Below are 15,611 nucleotides of genomic sequence, written 5' to 3' on the forward strand. Positions count from 1 at the left end.
AGGCTCCTCTGTCCATGGGATTCTCCAAGCAAGAATACTGGAGTGGGTTGCCATGCTCTCCTCCAGGGGATCTTCCTGACTAAGGGATCAAACCCAAGTCTCCTGAGGCTCTTGCATTGCAGACAGACTTTACCTGCTGAGCTGTTTTAGAAGCCCCTAGGGTGTGGGAAGAACATGGGAAAGGACTCCAGTAATCTTAGCTGTGAACCCCCTGGGCTGAAACTGGAGGCCAGCTCAGACAAACTTGCCACTCTCTAGGTCACTAGATCCTGGGAAAGCAGGTCTGCACTGCTGACTGCTGCTGACTCACAAAGCTGCTGGAGCTCTTCCTGCAGCTTCTCTCCAAGGTATCTGTTGCTCAAAGGCAAAGACTATTTCTACCCGGAAAAATGCCCTCCTCTGGCCTCTGGCCCTCCTGCCTGTGCCAGATCCCTGTTCTAGGTGAGGCCAGATTTGAGGGAGCCAGCCCAGGACTTCCAGCAGAGGGCAGGCTTTATACATACGACTTCTGTAGAGAGTTCTAGAGAATTGGCCAGGCCTGTGTGCAGTGACCCTTTCCTGTGTTATTACTACAAGCAGATTTCCCAGGATGTGTGGGATGGAGGGAGGAAGGGAGTGTCCCTGGGGTGTCACCTCCGCTTGGTAGGGACATGGCAGTCACATTTGGATGATGGTTCCAGCTTAGCCCTGCATACATGCTCAGTCATGTCTGACTGTTTGTGACTCTATGGATGGTAGCCCACCAGGCTCCACTGTCCATAGCATTCTCCAGGCAAGAACACTGGAGTGGCTTGCCATGTCCTCCTCCAGGGGATCTTCCTGATCCGGAGACTGAACTTGCATCTGCCTGTGTCTCCTGCAGGCAGGATATTGTGTGCTATAGGCGGATTCTTTACCCACTGAGCCACCTGGGAAGCCCCTCGCTTAGCCTGACATCCCAGCACGTCTCTGGGCTGCTGCTTCCAGTCCTAGTAAGCTCCCTAATTGCCTGGTCAGGACAGCAGCAGGCCCACCCTGAGCTTTTTCACCACTGGATCTCATGCCTCCAGCTTGTTTGTCCCCCTGATTGGGACAAGAGTGCCCTGTCTCGGTGACTGGGCAGCTTGTCACTCTTCCTGCTTCCACCCTACCATCCCGATTCTTCTCCCTCTGCTGGGCAGGAAGAGCCTGGACAATGGCCTTTAAATGTCCAGCCTCCAGTGGGTCTTAATTGGGTAGGGGTTGAGGAGGAGAAGCAATGTGCATTTTAACTCTTGAGGGACATTAGAGGATGCCCATGTCATGACCTTGGCCTCATTACCTCTCCACGTGGTCCACGTTGCCTGCCACGCCGAGTCCCCCGAGGGTGTAAATCTTCCCGTCGTATACAAGGCTGTTGTGCCGACAGCGGGGGACCGTCATCCTGGAGACGAGGTTCCAGTTATCGAGCAGGGACATGTAGCACCAGACATCGGCCAGCGTCACCCCTGATTCCATCCCACCTGTGGGCAGTACGGGAGGGAGGTCCAGAGAATGGGCAGGGAGTGAGGAAAGGCCCATGGCTGGGGGGCCCAGCCCCGGGGGCAGGAGGAGGCTTCACGTGCAAAGTGGACACTTCTGGGCCTTGTGTCTTCCTTAGCCATGGTGTGGGGAGAGGACCCCCGGGGAAGTCTGTGCCCTGTGCCCAGCCCAGCCCTGAGGGGGCCTCACCTGAGAGGTAGATGTTGTCCCCGGCACTCACTACACTGAAGAACTCGCGGTCATAGAAAGGCAGTGAGGCCAGCGGGTACCACTTGTTGTTCTGTGGGTTCCAGCAGGTGACAGCCACCAGCGAGCGCTGGGTCATCCCCACCATCTGACGGCCCCCCACCAAAACGATGACCTCGGCCACACCTGCAGGGACACGGAGGGGCACCCTTGGGACAGCCTGACGCAGTGTCAGCATCTGTGCCTGTTGCCTCCTGGGGGAACCCACCCAGAGTTGGGCTGACGACAGGGCACCTGCCTTGGGGGGTTTGGGGCAGGTCCTGCCATACCTGCAGAGAGGCGGGGCCGCGTTCGGGGCGTCTGCATCTCCTGGCGGGCGTGGGGCAGCATGTGGTAGCGTTTGGCCTCGTTGACCAGGTCCCGACACGCTTCTGATGACTTGATCAGCTCCTCGTTGTCCACCACGTTGAGCAGGTAGCTGGGGTGAATGAACGGGAGGCGGACCACCGCCAGCAGCTCCGCTGCATACTGCGAGTTCAAGGAGACACGGGATCTTCTTAGATCATAAGGTGGCACCACCTCATGTGAGTCGTATTGAGAAGGGAGAAAGGAGGGATGTGGGGCTGAGTGCAGGGATAATTCTCATCTGCATTTGGCTTGGGAGTGCCGACCCTGCTCACCCCAGCCAAGATAGAGATCGTGGGAGCTCCCAGCAGCTGGAGGCAAGAAGGGAACCCAGGGAGAGGTCTCCGCGCTGGGGCTGGCCCTGGGGTGGACCACCCTTTGGTCTCTTGAGCACCTCCTTCCTGCCTCTTCCTCCCAGGTCATGGGCCTCTGTTTCATACCAGGCTGCAGGGGACCAAATGAGGATTCTGATCCTCAAAAAGGTGTGTGTGGGGGGCAGAAACTCAGGAACAGGTGGGAAGGCCCGGGAGAGCTGATTGTGATCATTAAGCTTGCAAGTCATGACCATTCCAACCTGTGCCTCTCCCCCTCACCAGCAAACCCCTGGAGTGGCACCCCATTGGACCCCACCCCTGAACTGAAGGCTTTTCACTGACTGATTTGAATCCCCCTCTTGTCTGGCAAACTCTTTGCTCATCGCTGTAGTTTCAACAAACAAGTATTGGTAACAACTCTATGCCATTCACTGAGTTTGTTTTTGGGGATGCAAAGGCCAGTACGACCCAGTCTCTGACCTCCAGGTGTACACAGTTTCGTGGCGGGGAGAGGATCCATCACATCAAAGGACTCTTCCCAAAGAAGAGTCTATGAGGGGTGGTGGGGATGTGGGAGAGGAGGCTCCCCAGAGTGAGTGATGTCTGAGCCTGCTGTGGAAGGATTGCTGACTTCTCCAGGCCTAAGGTGAAGGAGAGGGAGGCCATTCAAAGCACACACAGAGGCACTGGAGTCTGAGAGAGCATGGTGGTGCATTTGGAGGGACCTCTGGAGCTTATTGGGACTCCCCTGGTGCCTCAGCTGTAAAGAATCCACCTGCAGTGCAGGACATGTGAGTTTGATCCCTGGGTCTGGAAGATCCCCTGGAGGAGGGCATGGCAACCCACTCTAGTATTCTTGCCTGGAAAATCCCCTGGACAGAGGAGCCTGGCAGGCTACAGTCCATATGTGTCTAGCAGAGTTGGACACGACTAAAGCAACTCAGCACACACACGGAGTTTTTTCTTGTTGGATGCAGAAGCCTTCCATTGAGGGGTTGGGTAGCAGACAGGGAGAAACAAGACTGGAGAGGTGAGCTGGGTTCTGGCCTCTGCTGACCTCAGGCTTGGCTTGCTAAGGGCTGTGTAGTGCTTCCTGCAGAGTGGATGAGGGCACTCATGAGGAGTTTAATTTTTTTAATTTTAAAAAATTTTATTAAAATTTTTTTTTTGGCCACACTGCTTGGCATGTGGGATCTTAGTTCTCGAACGAGGGATGGCCCTGCATCTCCTGCAGTGGAAACGTGGAGTCCCAACCATTGGATCACTAGGGAATTCCCTCATGGGGGTTTTAAACAGAAAAACCACAGGACCAAACATGTTCCTAGGAAGACCAGCAGGCTGCAGGGATGGGAATGAATTTGAAGGAGGAGACTGAAGGCAGGGAACCCTCTCAGGAGACAATTGTGGTCACCTGGTGAGATCAGGGGGCCGGGAATGAAGAGAGAGAACTTGGCTCTGGTAAGAGGAGGCAGCCATGGCAGCAATGTGTGGCCACATGGAGGTGGAAGGTGTGGGAGGACTTGGCTTCTGCCGTGGTTAGAGGGCAGAACTGCTATAAGGAACCCAAGAAGACGGGTAGGTCTGGGGGTTTATGAATGAGAGGGGCTTGGGAGACACTGGGTGGAGGGGTCCTGTAGACAATCAAAGGCAGAGGTCTGGGCTGGAGGCAGATCTGGGGGTGATGTAGATGGTGGTGGTCACTATTACAGTGGCCTAACTTGACTTCCTTCCTCTGAAAATGAATCCTGCTCCATCCCCACCTGGTAGGTCAGAGGACTGCCTTCTCCTTCTCAGAGGGCCAGGAGAAGGGGCCAGCCATCTCTGCATCCTGTGTGCACTTGATGCTGTGGATCCAGTCCCTGCCCCATCCCTCCTTCCCTTGTGCCTCTTCTTGCTCCATGTGCCAACAAAGTAGCCTGTCATCTGTCACTCAGCTGCCTCAGCTCTTGCTGGGCTCCCGTCTCCCTGCCCCATTTTCCCATCCGTGCTTTCTAGGTGGACTCTGAGCTCTCCTAAGAGCCACCTGCGTGTCTGCACTAACTGTGGGGGGCTCCTAGCACTTTGGAATCCAGGCAGTCCCCTCAAAGCACGGATCCCAAATTCATTCCCATCCCTGCAGCCTGCTGGCCTTCCTAGGAACGTTTGTTCCTGTGGTTTCTCTGTTTAAAACCCCCATGAAGGAATTCCCTAGTCAGCTGGAGATCCCTGGGGCTGTGCTTGACCTCCTGTGACTCAGGGGCTCTCTTGGGGATCACGCCCTGCCCTTCTGCTCTGGACTCTGGCTCTCATTTCCTCTAGCTGTCCCTTCCAAGGGACTTGCCTTCCCTTCTGACAGGCGAGCAGTGGTTGCCTGTCTCCAGCCTGGTTTCCATTCAGTCCAGGTGCTCCCTCCCCTCTCAACTGCCAGAGCCGGAGTGGGACTCCTCCTGCTGCATTTGAAGGAGCCCAGGGCACCTGACTCAGGCACACCCTTCTCTCCACAGGGCCCTGGTGATGCCTGCTTGACCCTGCAGACTCTCGGTTGGCTTGGGTCTCCTGCAGGTGCAATGCCAGCCCTCGAGAATCCTCTGGTGCCTGATTTCTCTTCTCTCATCCCCCTTCACCCCTCTGCACCATGTGAGCTGGTCTGGCCTCCCTCTGCAAGGCCTGCTGATTCTCACATGCTCGCACTGCTGGTTAGACCAGGTGGCCCCAACTCCCTGCTCCAGACGTCCTCCCTCACCAAGAGGGAGAGGGGCGGGAACCGGGGCAGGTGGGTTGGGCCCTACCTGTGCGCGAGACACGGGGTCCTTCTTGATCCACTTGATGACGGTCTCGTATACTAGCTCCTCGGCCTTGGTGTTGAGGCTGTCATTGGAGATGTAGGCGATGAAGTCGTCCTTGGAGATGCTGAGGATCTCCTCCTGGGCTGCCACCTCGGGGAAGATCTGCAGCGCGAAGGCCTTGGCCATGTGGTAGAGCTCGCTGCACTGCATGGCCTCGGCCATGGCCAGCACCCCCAGGCAGTTGCTGGCCGTCAGCTGCTTCTCTGGGGGCAAGAGCACAGGACGGCACCGCTGACTGCAGGGGAGGGGTCCCCGCCCGTTCTCATCGCCTGTCTCTCTGGACCCCTCTCTGAGCCCATGTCCTTGTGACCTGCCTTCAGCATCCAGAGTCCCCATAAGCCCAATTTCCTGTGTCCCTGGAACTTCACACCCATTTTCTGGGTTTTCCTCTGCCCTGTCTCAAACTGACTTTCCTGAGGCCTCCCTCAGCAGAAGGACTGAGACTGAGGTATGGGGTGTCAGCACCAGGCTTAGAGCTTCCTCACTGCCAGGGCATGAAGGAGGCCTGGGCTGGGGGCAGGGGTCACACCGAGGCTTAGGGTGTCTTCCGTAACTGTGACAGACAAGTCTGGGATCACAGACTTCTACTTCAGCGTCATGACAGCAGGAACACCCCTCATAAGCCCATCCACCATCTCCCACAGGGACTCAGCCTCACCCAACCTGACCTCCAGACCTGGGGTCAGTCTGGCCAGGGCTCCTGAAATCTGACTAATGGATCTAGACATGGCTGGGTCCTAGGAGGCCCTTTGCCTTTGTGGACTTAACTCTAGAGTCATAGTTCCTGATTCTTCTAGATGGTCCATTGCCCCAGAGTCACATCTTAGGCCCCTGGCCATCCCCTCACCTGTCCCTGCCCCCATCTCTCTCACTCCACCCCCAGGCTGGTTCTGGTGACTCCCATCTCTGTCCTTCCCTCTCCTGCTCTCACCCAAACTGGGCAGCTCCAAAGTGTAAAGTGAGCACGTTCTGTGGGTTGAGGCCTTGATGGAAGCAACTTGGTTTAGTGTTTAGATAACAGGGCTGTGAAGCCAGGGCATGGGACTCCCATGAACAGACCATTCACACGGGCCTCTCAGCCCATTTGTTCTCACAAGACTGCCTGGGGGGCCCAGTGTGGCACCTCTGGCCCCCGGGGGAGCAAGGCAGAGAACCCCTCTGTCCACCGGTGAGCAAAGGCCTCTGCCCACAGTTATCCAAATGATCATCTTAAATCTGCTGGGAAATCCAGCTGCATCCCCAGACGACCTGGCTGGGCACGCACGGCCCTCCCCACTCAGGCCTTGAATGTTCCGTTCATTGGTGCTGCTGCCCGTGGCTCACCGAGAAAGGACACGCAGACTTTGCAGAAGGTGTGGAACTGGAACTTGCTGGCCGCCTCCAGCAGGGTCTTGGCGTTGGCCGAGTCGATGACCAGGGAGCCCGTGTACACAAACTCCAGCAGCAGCTCCAGGACGTCGGCCTGCAGGTTGGACAGGACCAGTTCCAGCTTCTCCCGGCCGCATTGGCTGCCGTCTTGCACCGACCTAGGCACAGAGACCAGGGTGTCCTTACCTGCGGGCCCGCGGCCACGGCGCCGCCTCCTCACAGGGCTGGGTCTCCCTGCACACCTCGCTCACAGCCCTTCGTTTTAGGACTCAAGGGACACGGCCAATGACACACCTGAACCTAGCGACCTGACACGGGATCTGAAAGAGAAGAGTCTGACCAGAGACGCCAGAAGAACAGAAAACCCTGCTTATCACTACTCGGCATGTCCATGCAAAAAAAAGATGCAAATCAAAAAGCATGAGCTGTGGATGGGGACAAGGACTAGGACTGGACTTAAAGGGAAACAATACGGTTCGGTTCTGCTGCTGACCCCGGCGTCTCCACCAAACACGGTCAGCAGGCCCGGGGCCCCAGGGGCCTGGCCTGCCTCGGATGGGAGAGTCTCCAGAGTGACTGAGGCTCCCGACCGGCCGTGATCACAGCTGACCCCTGGATCACCCCAAAGACTAAGGACCCCAAGCTGCCCCGGAACCCTGACTCCAAACCCACCTCTTTCCCCAAAAGCATATTGTTTCCTTTTAGGCATGGAAAGGAAGCCCTTCATGACATTGCTTTGAAACTGAGGACGAGACGAGATAGACGGACAGAATGGTTAGAGCCGGGAGGAGGGGAAGGGAACAACCAAGGACTTCCGCCACAGACAGCCAGCAGCCATGACCTAGGACCTGGCCCGGGGCGGGGCCCTCCTGCCACATGGAACACGGGGTCAGAGGTCAGAGTGGCCTGCGTGTAGAGTGTGCTTCGGGCTTGTGAACTGGGGGGAGCGGGGGAGGGACACAAATATATAAATATGTTTATATCTGGTGTCTACAGAAATACAAAACCATTACAAAGGCTCCTAAGGCTTGGCAGCTGCGCCCTAAAGCTGGACCTGAAAGGAAACAGATAAGATGAAGCAAAAATAACACCAATCAAGAAGTGACCAGGAGGAGAAACACCCATGTTAAGAGTCAGGAGGCAGGGTTATCAGAGGTGGATCGGCTTGGCACCTGGTCTTGGCTGCTCTGACCTGTCCTGGTTCCCACACTGAGCCTGGTCCTGCCCAGGGCTGCATTCAGCCACGTGACTGGGAAATTACTGCTGCGTTCTCCCTGTCCCTCACCCCACCCTGAGGAGGCCAGGGGCCCAGACTCTTGTGACTGGTCCTTTGGATATCCCCGTGGCTGGCATTGGGGGTGTGGAGGTGTGGGGCAAGCAAGCAGGCTGGCCCCAGGGAGGCCGACTCCTGTATGAGCCGGGCGTAAGGGGACCTGGGTGCCCCAGCTCTACCACCCACAGCCGGGCAGCCTTGGCCTCTCTGGCCCTCAGGCTCCTCTTCTGCAAAACAAGAAGACTGGACTGGATGAGGTCTAGAGTCCTGCAGAGCATTTCTGTGATAGAGGCTGGAAAATGCCTTCCCAAGAGACTCTGCTCTACATGACAGAACCTGAAATGCCGCCATTAGCACAACATTCTCTCTGGTCAGGCACGGGCCTCGCAGCGCCTTCACAACACAAATATGACCTGGTGGGGAACAGGTGAAGCTGTGAGTCTGCATCCAGGTCCCCCATCCCAGGGTACCATGCTGGTCCCCCTCCAGAATAGTTCATCCAACCAGGAGCCTGAAGGGTCTATTCTGCCACAAGTCCTGGGCAGGCCCAGAAAGCTGAGTGGGAAGGTGTAGGCTAGATAGAGCATCTGAGCAGAGCCCCTTCTCAAGCCCATAGACACACATAGTTTGTGTGAGTTTTAAAGTGTCTTAACGCACCTAGTCTTCAGCTGTCAGGATGGATTTCCATGCTTGGGTGACTTTGTTAAGTATAAAAATGGTTTATTACGGAATCACTTGAAACCACAGACATTCTGAACACCCCAGGCCTCAGGAGCTATCTGGTCAACCTCTTACTCTACTCTGCTTTCATTCCTACCTGCCACTTTCTGCCCCCCACCATCCCCAACACTGTCCTTCATGCTCTGGGGAGGTCACGCTAGGCCACAGCCAGGGCAGGGCTCATGAGGCCAAAGTAGGGCTGCTCCCCTTCTCCAGAGGCTCTCAGGCCCTGCTACCTAGCCCCATCTGGCCAGCTCTCCTGTCTCCCTGCAAACTCTCAGCACAAAATCAGAGAGGAGCTGAGGTGGGACTTTAGGATGTACACACACACGCATGCACATACATGCATTGAAATGCATGTGACACGTGACCCTGAGGACCATGGAGACACCCTGTGGGGAGGGGTGTTGGGCAGATGGAAGGCCAGTGGAGCCCATGGCCCCAAGTGATGGGTCTGGTGGGACCTGTGTGGTTAAACTTGTGGGGAGATGCTTGTCTTGCCCAGAGTCTGAGCCAAGGATAGGTCCTGGGGACACGGTGCTGCCTTATGGCCGAGGAGCCAAGGGTTGCCCAGGGGGGCACAGGGGGATGTTGACCATGGCAGGTACTGTCCAAGGACTGCTGCTCCTGCGATGCTCAGCTGGGGCTCTGTTCCCCCACATCCCCCACTACCAGGGCCACCTGTGGAGGGGAGTCAGCCACTTGAGCAAAGGATCTGTGGGCAGTGGTTGGAGGTCCCTGGGGCCAGATGACAGACGTTGTGAGCTGAACAACCATTCCCCCTGGCCACAGAGGAGCACGTGGGGATGTCATGGAGACTTTTTTGGGTGGTGGAGTTCAAGATCTGGAGGAGGCAAGGCCCCTGACAGTGAGGTCTCCTGAAGCTCCCTTGCACAGCAGGTTCATAGTCCACACTGGCATTCCTGGGTGGCCCAGGCAGCTGTGGGGTCATAGGGAGGCCAGCGGTCACTCTCCTTCCCTGACCATCAGACTATCTTGGGATAGGACCCTGAACTCTGTTGGCCTCTTCCCTCTGAGCAAGGACCCACTGGAAGGCATTACCCTTGAAGGGTGGCCCTGATCACCAGTGGGGAGCTGTGTCCTCCCTAGATGACCATTCTGTCCCTGTCCTAAGCTGGCCCGTGGGCTCTGAGCATCCCAGTCCCCTCAGCCCCATGGAGTATCTGGGGAGCTGCTGGATAATCAGGGTCACGACATGACCTTGGAGAGAGGGGCAGCAGGGCAGGAATGACAGCCTTGGCAGGGTGGGGCTGTGGCCTGACACTGGGGGCAGGAGCATGGGAGTGAGGGGTAGGCTGGAGCTGTCCAGTGCACGCAGGGCCCACAGGTTCTCTCAGAAGACTAAAACTTCCTGGGGTCACCTTCTCCCAATCAGGGGTATGTCCCCAGGGTATGGGACACAGGCTCTGCTTGGCAGATCTTGGCAGATGTGCTGGGAATGGCTTACCCCAGATGTTAGGATTTTTGTGACCCCACCATTAGCAATTCACTCCTGTGGGATAAGAACCGCCTTCTTTAGAATTCAGGACAGAATCTCATCCACCCCACACACCTCAGAGATCAGATGCATTCATTCTGCAAGCTGGATCTGGAACTGCTGGGGCAGTGGGGAGTGGGGGTAAACACAGAGCAGGGATAGATGTAGATGGCCCCCTGCTCCACTCAGGAGGGTGGCCCCACCCAGGACTCGGGATGTGTGATTCTCTCTCTGCTCTAGTCACACTGCTGTGTTCTCCCAGGAAAGGGTTAGCCTGCCACCCACAAATGCCCAGCTCCTCAGGGAAGGAGGGAGAAAGGCACATGGCTAGAGTACTGCATTAACTCTACTGGGCTCCCCTACATGCCAGGTCTGTGCCACTCAATTACAGAGATCCTTTTAGCTTCCCCCTGGAGAAGGGGCTGGAGTGAGAAGCTCAGCGTCTACACATGGGGCTTGTGAAAATCAACCTGCACAAAATTTGTCCATCTGTTTTCATTTACTATGAAAAGAGGAAAGAGTTCAAATGTACTGGTGGCTCCAGAGGCTTAGTGAGAGGAGAGAGAAGGTAGAATGCCAGGTCTCTCTCCCATTTGGTGAGATGCAGGGGCAATGCTCCTTTGGGGTTGGGCATTGTCTCCCACACTTGTGGCAGGGAGGCAGGGCCTCTGCTGTCTCTAAAGAAGAACAGCCCGGTCCCCTCTGATGGGGCCTGCAGCCCACCAGGCCGGTGAGTGCAGCCAGTGCCCCTACTGGCACCAATGGTCCCCCAGAGCTCCTTGGCTCCTGGGGGAAAAGTGAAGGGACTTCTTCATGAAAGGCAGACCTCAGTCCTTCTCACTGGGGTTGAGAAGTGACTCTTGACGCAGAAGGCTGCCTCCCCAGGACCCCACTAGGTCTTGTTCAGTCGCCAAGTCATATCTGACTCTTTGCGACCCCATGGACTGCAGGATGCCAAGCTTCCCTGTCCCTCACCATCCCCTGGAGTTTGACCAAGTTTATGTCTAGGTCTAGTCTGCTCAAAACATCCTCCTTCCTTCCTGACACTGGGGCTCAGGCCACTGAGCCTCTGTCCTCCTCTCCACTCAGTCCTGCTGGTGTTCCCCTCTAGCCTGGGTGCAGATGGGGCCTGGTTGTTACGCAGCACTAGGCTTCATGTTATCCAAAGACAGGGCTGCAGCTCCTTTTCCTGCTGGGCTTTCACCTGATTGTCACGGGGACTCAGAGTAGGCATAGAAGGATGATTCGACAGCCCTGCCATCTCATCCTGGGCTTTGTGCTGAACTTCCCCATGGCCTTGTGTGCTCTTTTCCCAGCCTCTATGAGCCTCCTCCAGCCCTCACTCCAGTGGACACAGCCTCTCCTGGGTACGGGGGAGAGGGCTTGTCTCATGGGGGCAGGGGTTATGTCTTTTCTTGGGCAGATTCTGTGGCCAGTTTACAAGCATTTCTAATATATGTGTACACACACACACACACACACACACACACACAGGCTCTGTGTCCCCTTTTCTTGCACACTTCTACACTGTCAGCCCTGAGATTTTACTTCCCCCTTCCTTACAAACTTTGTGCAGGGGTAGAAAGGATGGTTTTGTTCTTCCCTGGGTCAGAAAATGGGTGTTCACGCTCTTCCAACAACACGAGAAAACTCTACACATGGACATCACCAGATGGTCAACACCAAAATCAGATTGATTATATTATTTGCAGCCAAAGATGGAGAAGTTCTATACAGTCAGCAAAAACAAGACCGGGAGCTGACTGTGGCTCAGATCATGAACTCCTTATTGCCAAATTCAGACTTAAATTGAAGAAAGTGGGGAAAACCACTAGACCATTCAGGTATGACTTAAATGAAATCCATTATGATTATACAGTGGAAGTGAGAAATAGATTTAAGGGACTAGATCTGATAGACAGAGTGCCTGATGAACTATGGACGGAGGTTCATGACATTGTATAGGAGACAGGGATCAAGACCATCCCCACGGAAAAGAAATGCAAAAAAGCAAAATGGCTGTCTGAGGAGGCCTTACAAATAGCTGTGAAAAGAAGAGAAGTAAAAAGCAAAGGCGAAAAGGAAAGATATAAGCATCTGAATGCAGAGTTCCAAAGGATAGTAAGAAGAGATAAGAAAGCCTTCCTCAGAGATCAATGCAAAGAAATAGAGGAAAACAACAGAACAGGAAACACTAGAGATCTCTTCAAGAAAATTAGAGATATCAAGGAAACATGTCATGCAAAGATGGGTTCGATAAAGGACAGAAATGGTATGGACCTAACAGAAGCAGAAGATGTTAAGAAGAGGTGGCAAGAATACACAGGAGAACTGTACAAAAAAGATCTTCACGACCCAGATAATCACGATGGTGTGATCACTGACCTAGAGCCAGACATCCTGGAATGTGAAGTCAAGTGGGCCTTAGAAAGCATCACTATGCACAAAGCTAGTCAAAGTGATGGAATTCCAGTTGAGCTATTTCAAATCCTGAAAGATGATGCTGTAAAAGTGCTGCACTCAACATGCTAGCAAATTTGGAAAACTCAGCAGTGGCCACAGGACTGGAAAAGGTCAGTTTTCATTCCAATCCCAAAGAAAGGCAATGCCAAAGAATGCTCAAACTACCACACAATTGCACTCATCTCACACGCTAGTAAAGTAATGTTCAAAATTCTCCAAGCCAGGCTTCAGCGATACATGAACCGTGAACTTCCAGATGTTCAAGCTGGTTTTAGAAAAGGCAGAGGAACCAGACATCAAATTGCCAACATCCGCTGGATCATCGGAAAAGCAAGAGAGTTCCAGAAAAACATCTATTTCTGCTCTATTGACTATGCCAAAGCCTTTGACTGTGTGGACCACAATAAACTGTGGAAGATTCTGGAAGAGATAGGAATACCAGACCACCTGACCTGCCTCTTGAGAAACCTCTATGCAGGTCAGGAAGCAGCGGTTAGAACTGGACATGGAACAACAGACTGGTTCCAAATAGGAAAAGGAGTACATCAAGGCTGTATATTGTCACCCTGCTTATTTAACTTATATGCAGAGTACATCATGAGAAACGCTGGGCTGGAGGAAGCACAAGCTGGAATCAAGATTGCTGGGAAAAATATCAATAACCTCAGATATGCAGATGACACCACCTTATGGCAGAAAGTGAAGAGAACTAAAAAACGTCTTAATGAAAGTGAAAGAGGAAAGTGAAAAAGTTGGCTTAAAGCTAAAATTCAGAAAACTAAGATTATGGCATCTGGTCCCATCATTTCATGGGAAATAGATGGGGAAACAGTGGAAACAGTGGCAGACTTTGTGGTTTTGGGCTCCAAAATCACTGCAGATGGTGACTGCAGCCATGAAATTAAAAGATGCTTACTCCTTGGAAGGAAAGTTATGACCAACCTAGATAGCATATTAAAAAGCAGAGACATTACTTTGCCAACAAAGGTCCATCTAGTCAAGGCTATGGTTTTTCCAGTGGTAATATATGGATGTGAGAGTTGGACTGTGAAGAAAGCTGAGTGCTGAAGAATTGATGCTTTTGAACTGTGGTGGTGGAGAAGACTCTTGAGAGTCCCTTGGATTGCAAGGAGATCCAACCAGTCCATTCTAAAGGAGATCAGTCCTGGGTGTTCTTTGGAAGGACTGATGCTGAAGCTGAAACTCCAATACTTTGGCCACCTCATGCGAAGAGTTGACTCATTAGAAAAGACTCTGATGCTGGGAGGGATTGGGGGCAGGAGAAGAAGGAGACGACAGAGGATGAGATGGCTGGATGGCATCACCAACTCGATGGACATGAGTTTGAGTGAACTCTGGGAGTTGGTGAAGGACAGGGAGGCCTGGTGTGCTGTGATTCATGGGGTCGCAAAGAGTCGGACATGACTGAGCGACTGAGCTGAAGAGCATGAGGGCTTCAGTTTGAATCCCAGATCTGCTGGTTACTTAGAATCCCTTGCCTCAATCCCTTCATCTGTAGAATGGGGCACCTGCTCGTCAGGTTCAGTGTGGAAACATCTCAGCAGGTCTCCCTGTGGGCTGGGTCTCGCCCTTGTCAGAGGAAGACTAGAGTTTGCAACTAAATAAGGGAAGATGAAGGGCAAAAGGCTGCTGCAGCCTCAGCAAAGGTATAAACCCAGGTGAAGGAGGAACAGGTGGGTCCAGCCTGGAGGCTGGAGAATGGGGCTCTGGGCTGGGGGCTGCTAGGGGAGTCACTGACAGGGCTCTGAGTTGAGAAGGCTGGTCCAGAGGACACTCTGATACCTGGCTCTCCCACTCCTGGTCCAACTGTCATCTTTATTAACTGCAAGCCTGAACATGACACCCCCAGGTTTAGAACAAAGCCCTGTGAGCTGGCTCCTGCCTTCCGCGCCACCTCGTCCCCTCCTTCTTCACTTTACACTTGGCGTTGCAGGGATATCTGCTCACCTGTGCTGCCATCACCCCCCTGCCATCCTGAAGCCGTGAGCTCGTCTGCCTGGCCAATTCCTCTCTGGGTTCAAAACCCAGGCCAGATGCCACCCCTATCCCAGGGGCCGTCTCCAAACTTCCCTCCCTTGTGGAGTCAGGCAATTGGGCTGGGAGCCACTGACCCTCCTCTGCTGCCTTCATCCTGCACTCCCAGTCACACTTTACAGTTTCTTCCTCCCCGAGCCGTGGTCTCCCCAAGGGCCAGCTCCCATCTCATCCAGTGGTTCCCTGTACCCAGGAGGGGCTCTTTGCTTGCTTGCTGGGTGAAGAGTAGGGAATGACTGGGCTCCCCATGTCTGGTCTGTGGCTCCAGGTGAGGGCCTCGTACTGGGGTTGGGGCTGATGCTGGGTCGGGTCCTCAGTGGGTTCAGAGCAAGGACTGCATCACCTGTGCCAGGCTAGAGGCTGGAAGGAGGCCAGCCAGAGCCCCCAGGCCTGGGGTCCCAGGCAACAGAGGGAGGGCCCCTGCCCCTGACAGGGCTTACCTATGCCCTGGGGAAGGGCGGGGCCAGGGTGTCGTGGCCCACAGATGATCCCCACACCTCCGCTTGTGTTAGTGCAGCTGTCTGAGAGGAAAGACCCTGCGTGGGGCTTGGCGGGCAGGGCCTTGCTCTCCTGCTGGGTCATTCTGTCTACCGCACACTAAGTCTCGGGGTCACAGACTCGAGGAGACAGACGTGACATGGCAATGGCAGATGCTCCCTGACCACTAAGAATGTGAAATACTCAAGGGTTTTACACGGCTGGGAGGGAGATCATCTTCCTATAGAGTCTGCTTTCGTCCCCATGGAGGCATCTCCTGGCCTCTGTGGGCAGAAATAGTGACGTGTGCCCATGGTTAGGACGAGAGAAGTAAAATTTTAAATACCTGCAAATTAACAACGGGAATTTTTCTTGGCTGCATCTTGCCTCTTGCAGGATCTTAGTTCCCCCACCAGGGGCTGAACCTGGGTCCCTGCAGTAAAAGTGCCAAGTCCTAACCACTAGAAAGTGAAGGTGTTCATTGCTGAGTCGTGTTTGACTTGGTTAGTTGTGTTTGACTCTTTGCG

At 54.4% G+C, this 15,611-nt stretch overlaps 1 protein-coding gene across 3 annotated transcripts in view; it reads right to left on the minus strand.

The window, feature by feature from the left end:
* KLHL29 (kelch like family member 29) overlaps positions 1-15,611 on the minus strand; it is a 331,050-nt gene that overhangs the window by 8,928 nt on the left and 306,511 nt on the right. For all 3 annotated transcript variants that reach the window (XM_019970638.2, XM_019970640.2, XM_019970637.2), the window contains 5 exons: positions 6,554-6,756; positions 5,174-5,433; positions 2,016-2,214; positions 1,690-1,872; positions 1,301-1,481 (listed from right to left, as the gene is read on the minus strand). In XM_019970638.2, coding sequence (XP_019826197.2) covers positions 1,301-1,481; positions 1,690-1,872; positions 2,016-2,214; positions 5,174-5,433; positions 6,554-6,756 — 1,026 coding nt within the window. The remainder of the gene's footprint in view (positions 1-1,300; positions 1,482-1,689; positions 1,873-2,015; positions 2,215-5,173; positions 5,434-6,553; positions 6,757-15,611) is intronic.

The sequence above is a fragment of the Bos indicus genome, chromosome 11 (genome assembly GCF_029378745.1).
Source record: "Bos indicus isolate NIAB-ARS_2022 breed Sahiwal x Tharparkar chromosome 11, NIAB-ARS_B.indTharparkar_mat_pri_1.0, whole genome shotgun sequence".
Taxonomy (NCBI): domain Eukaryota; kingdom Metazoa; phylum Chordata; class Mammalia; order Artiodactyla; family Bovidae; genus Bos; species Bos indicus.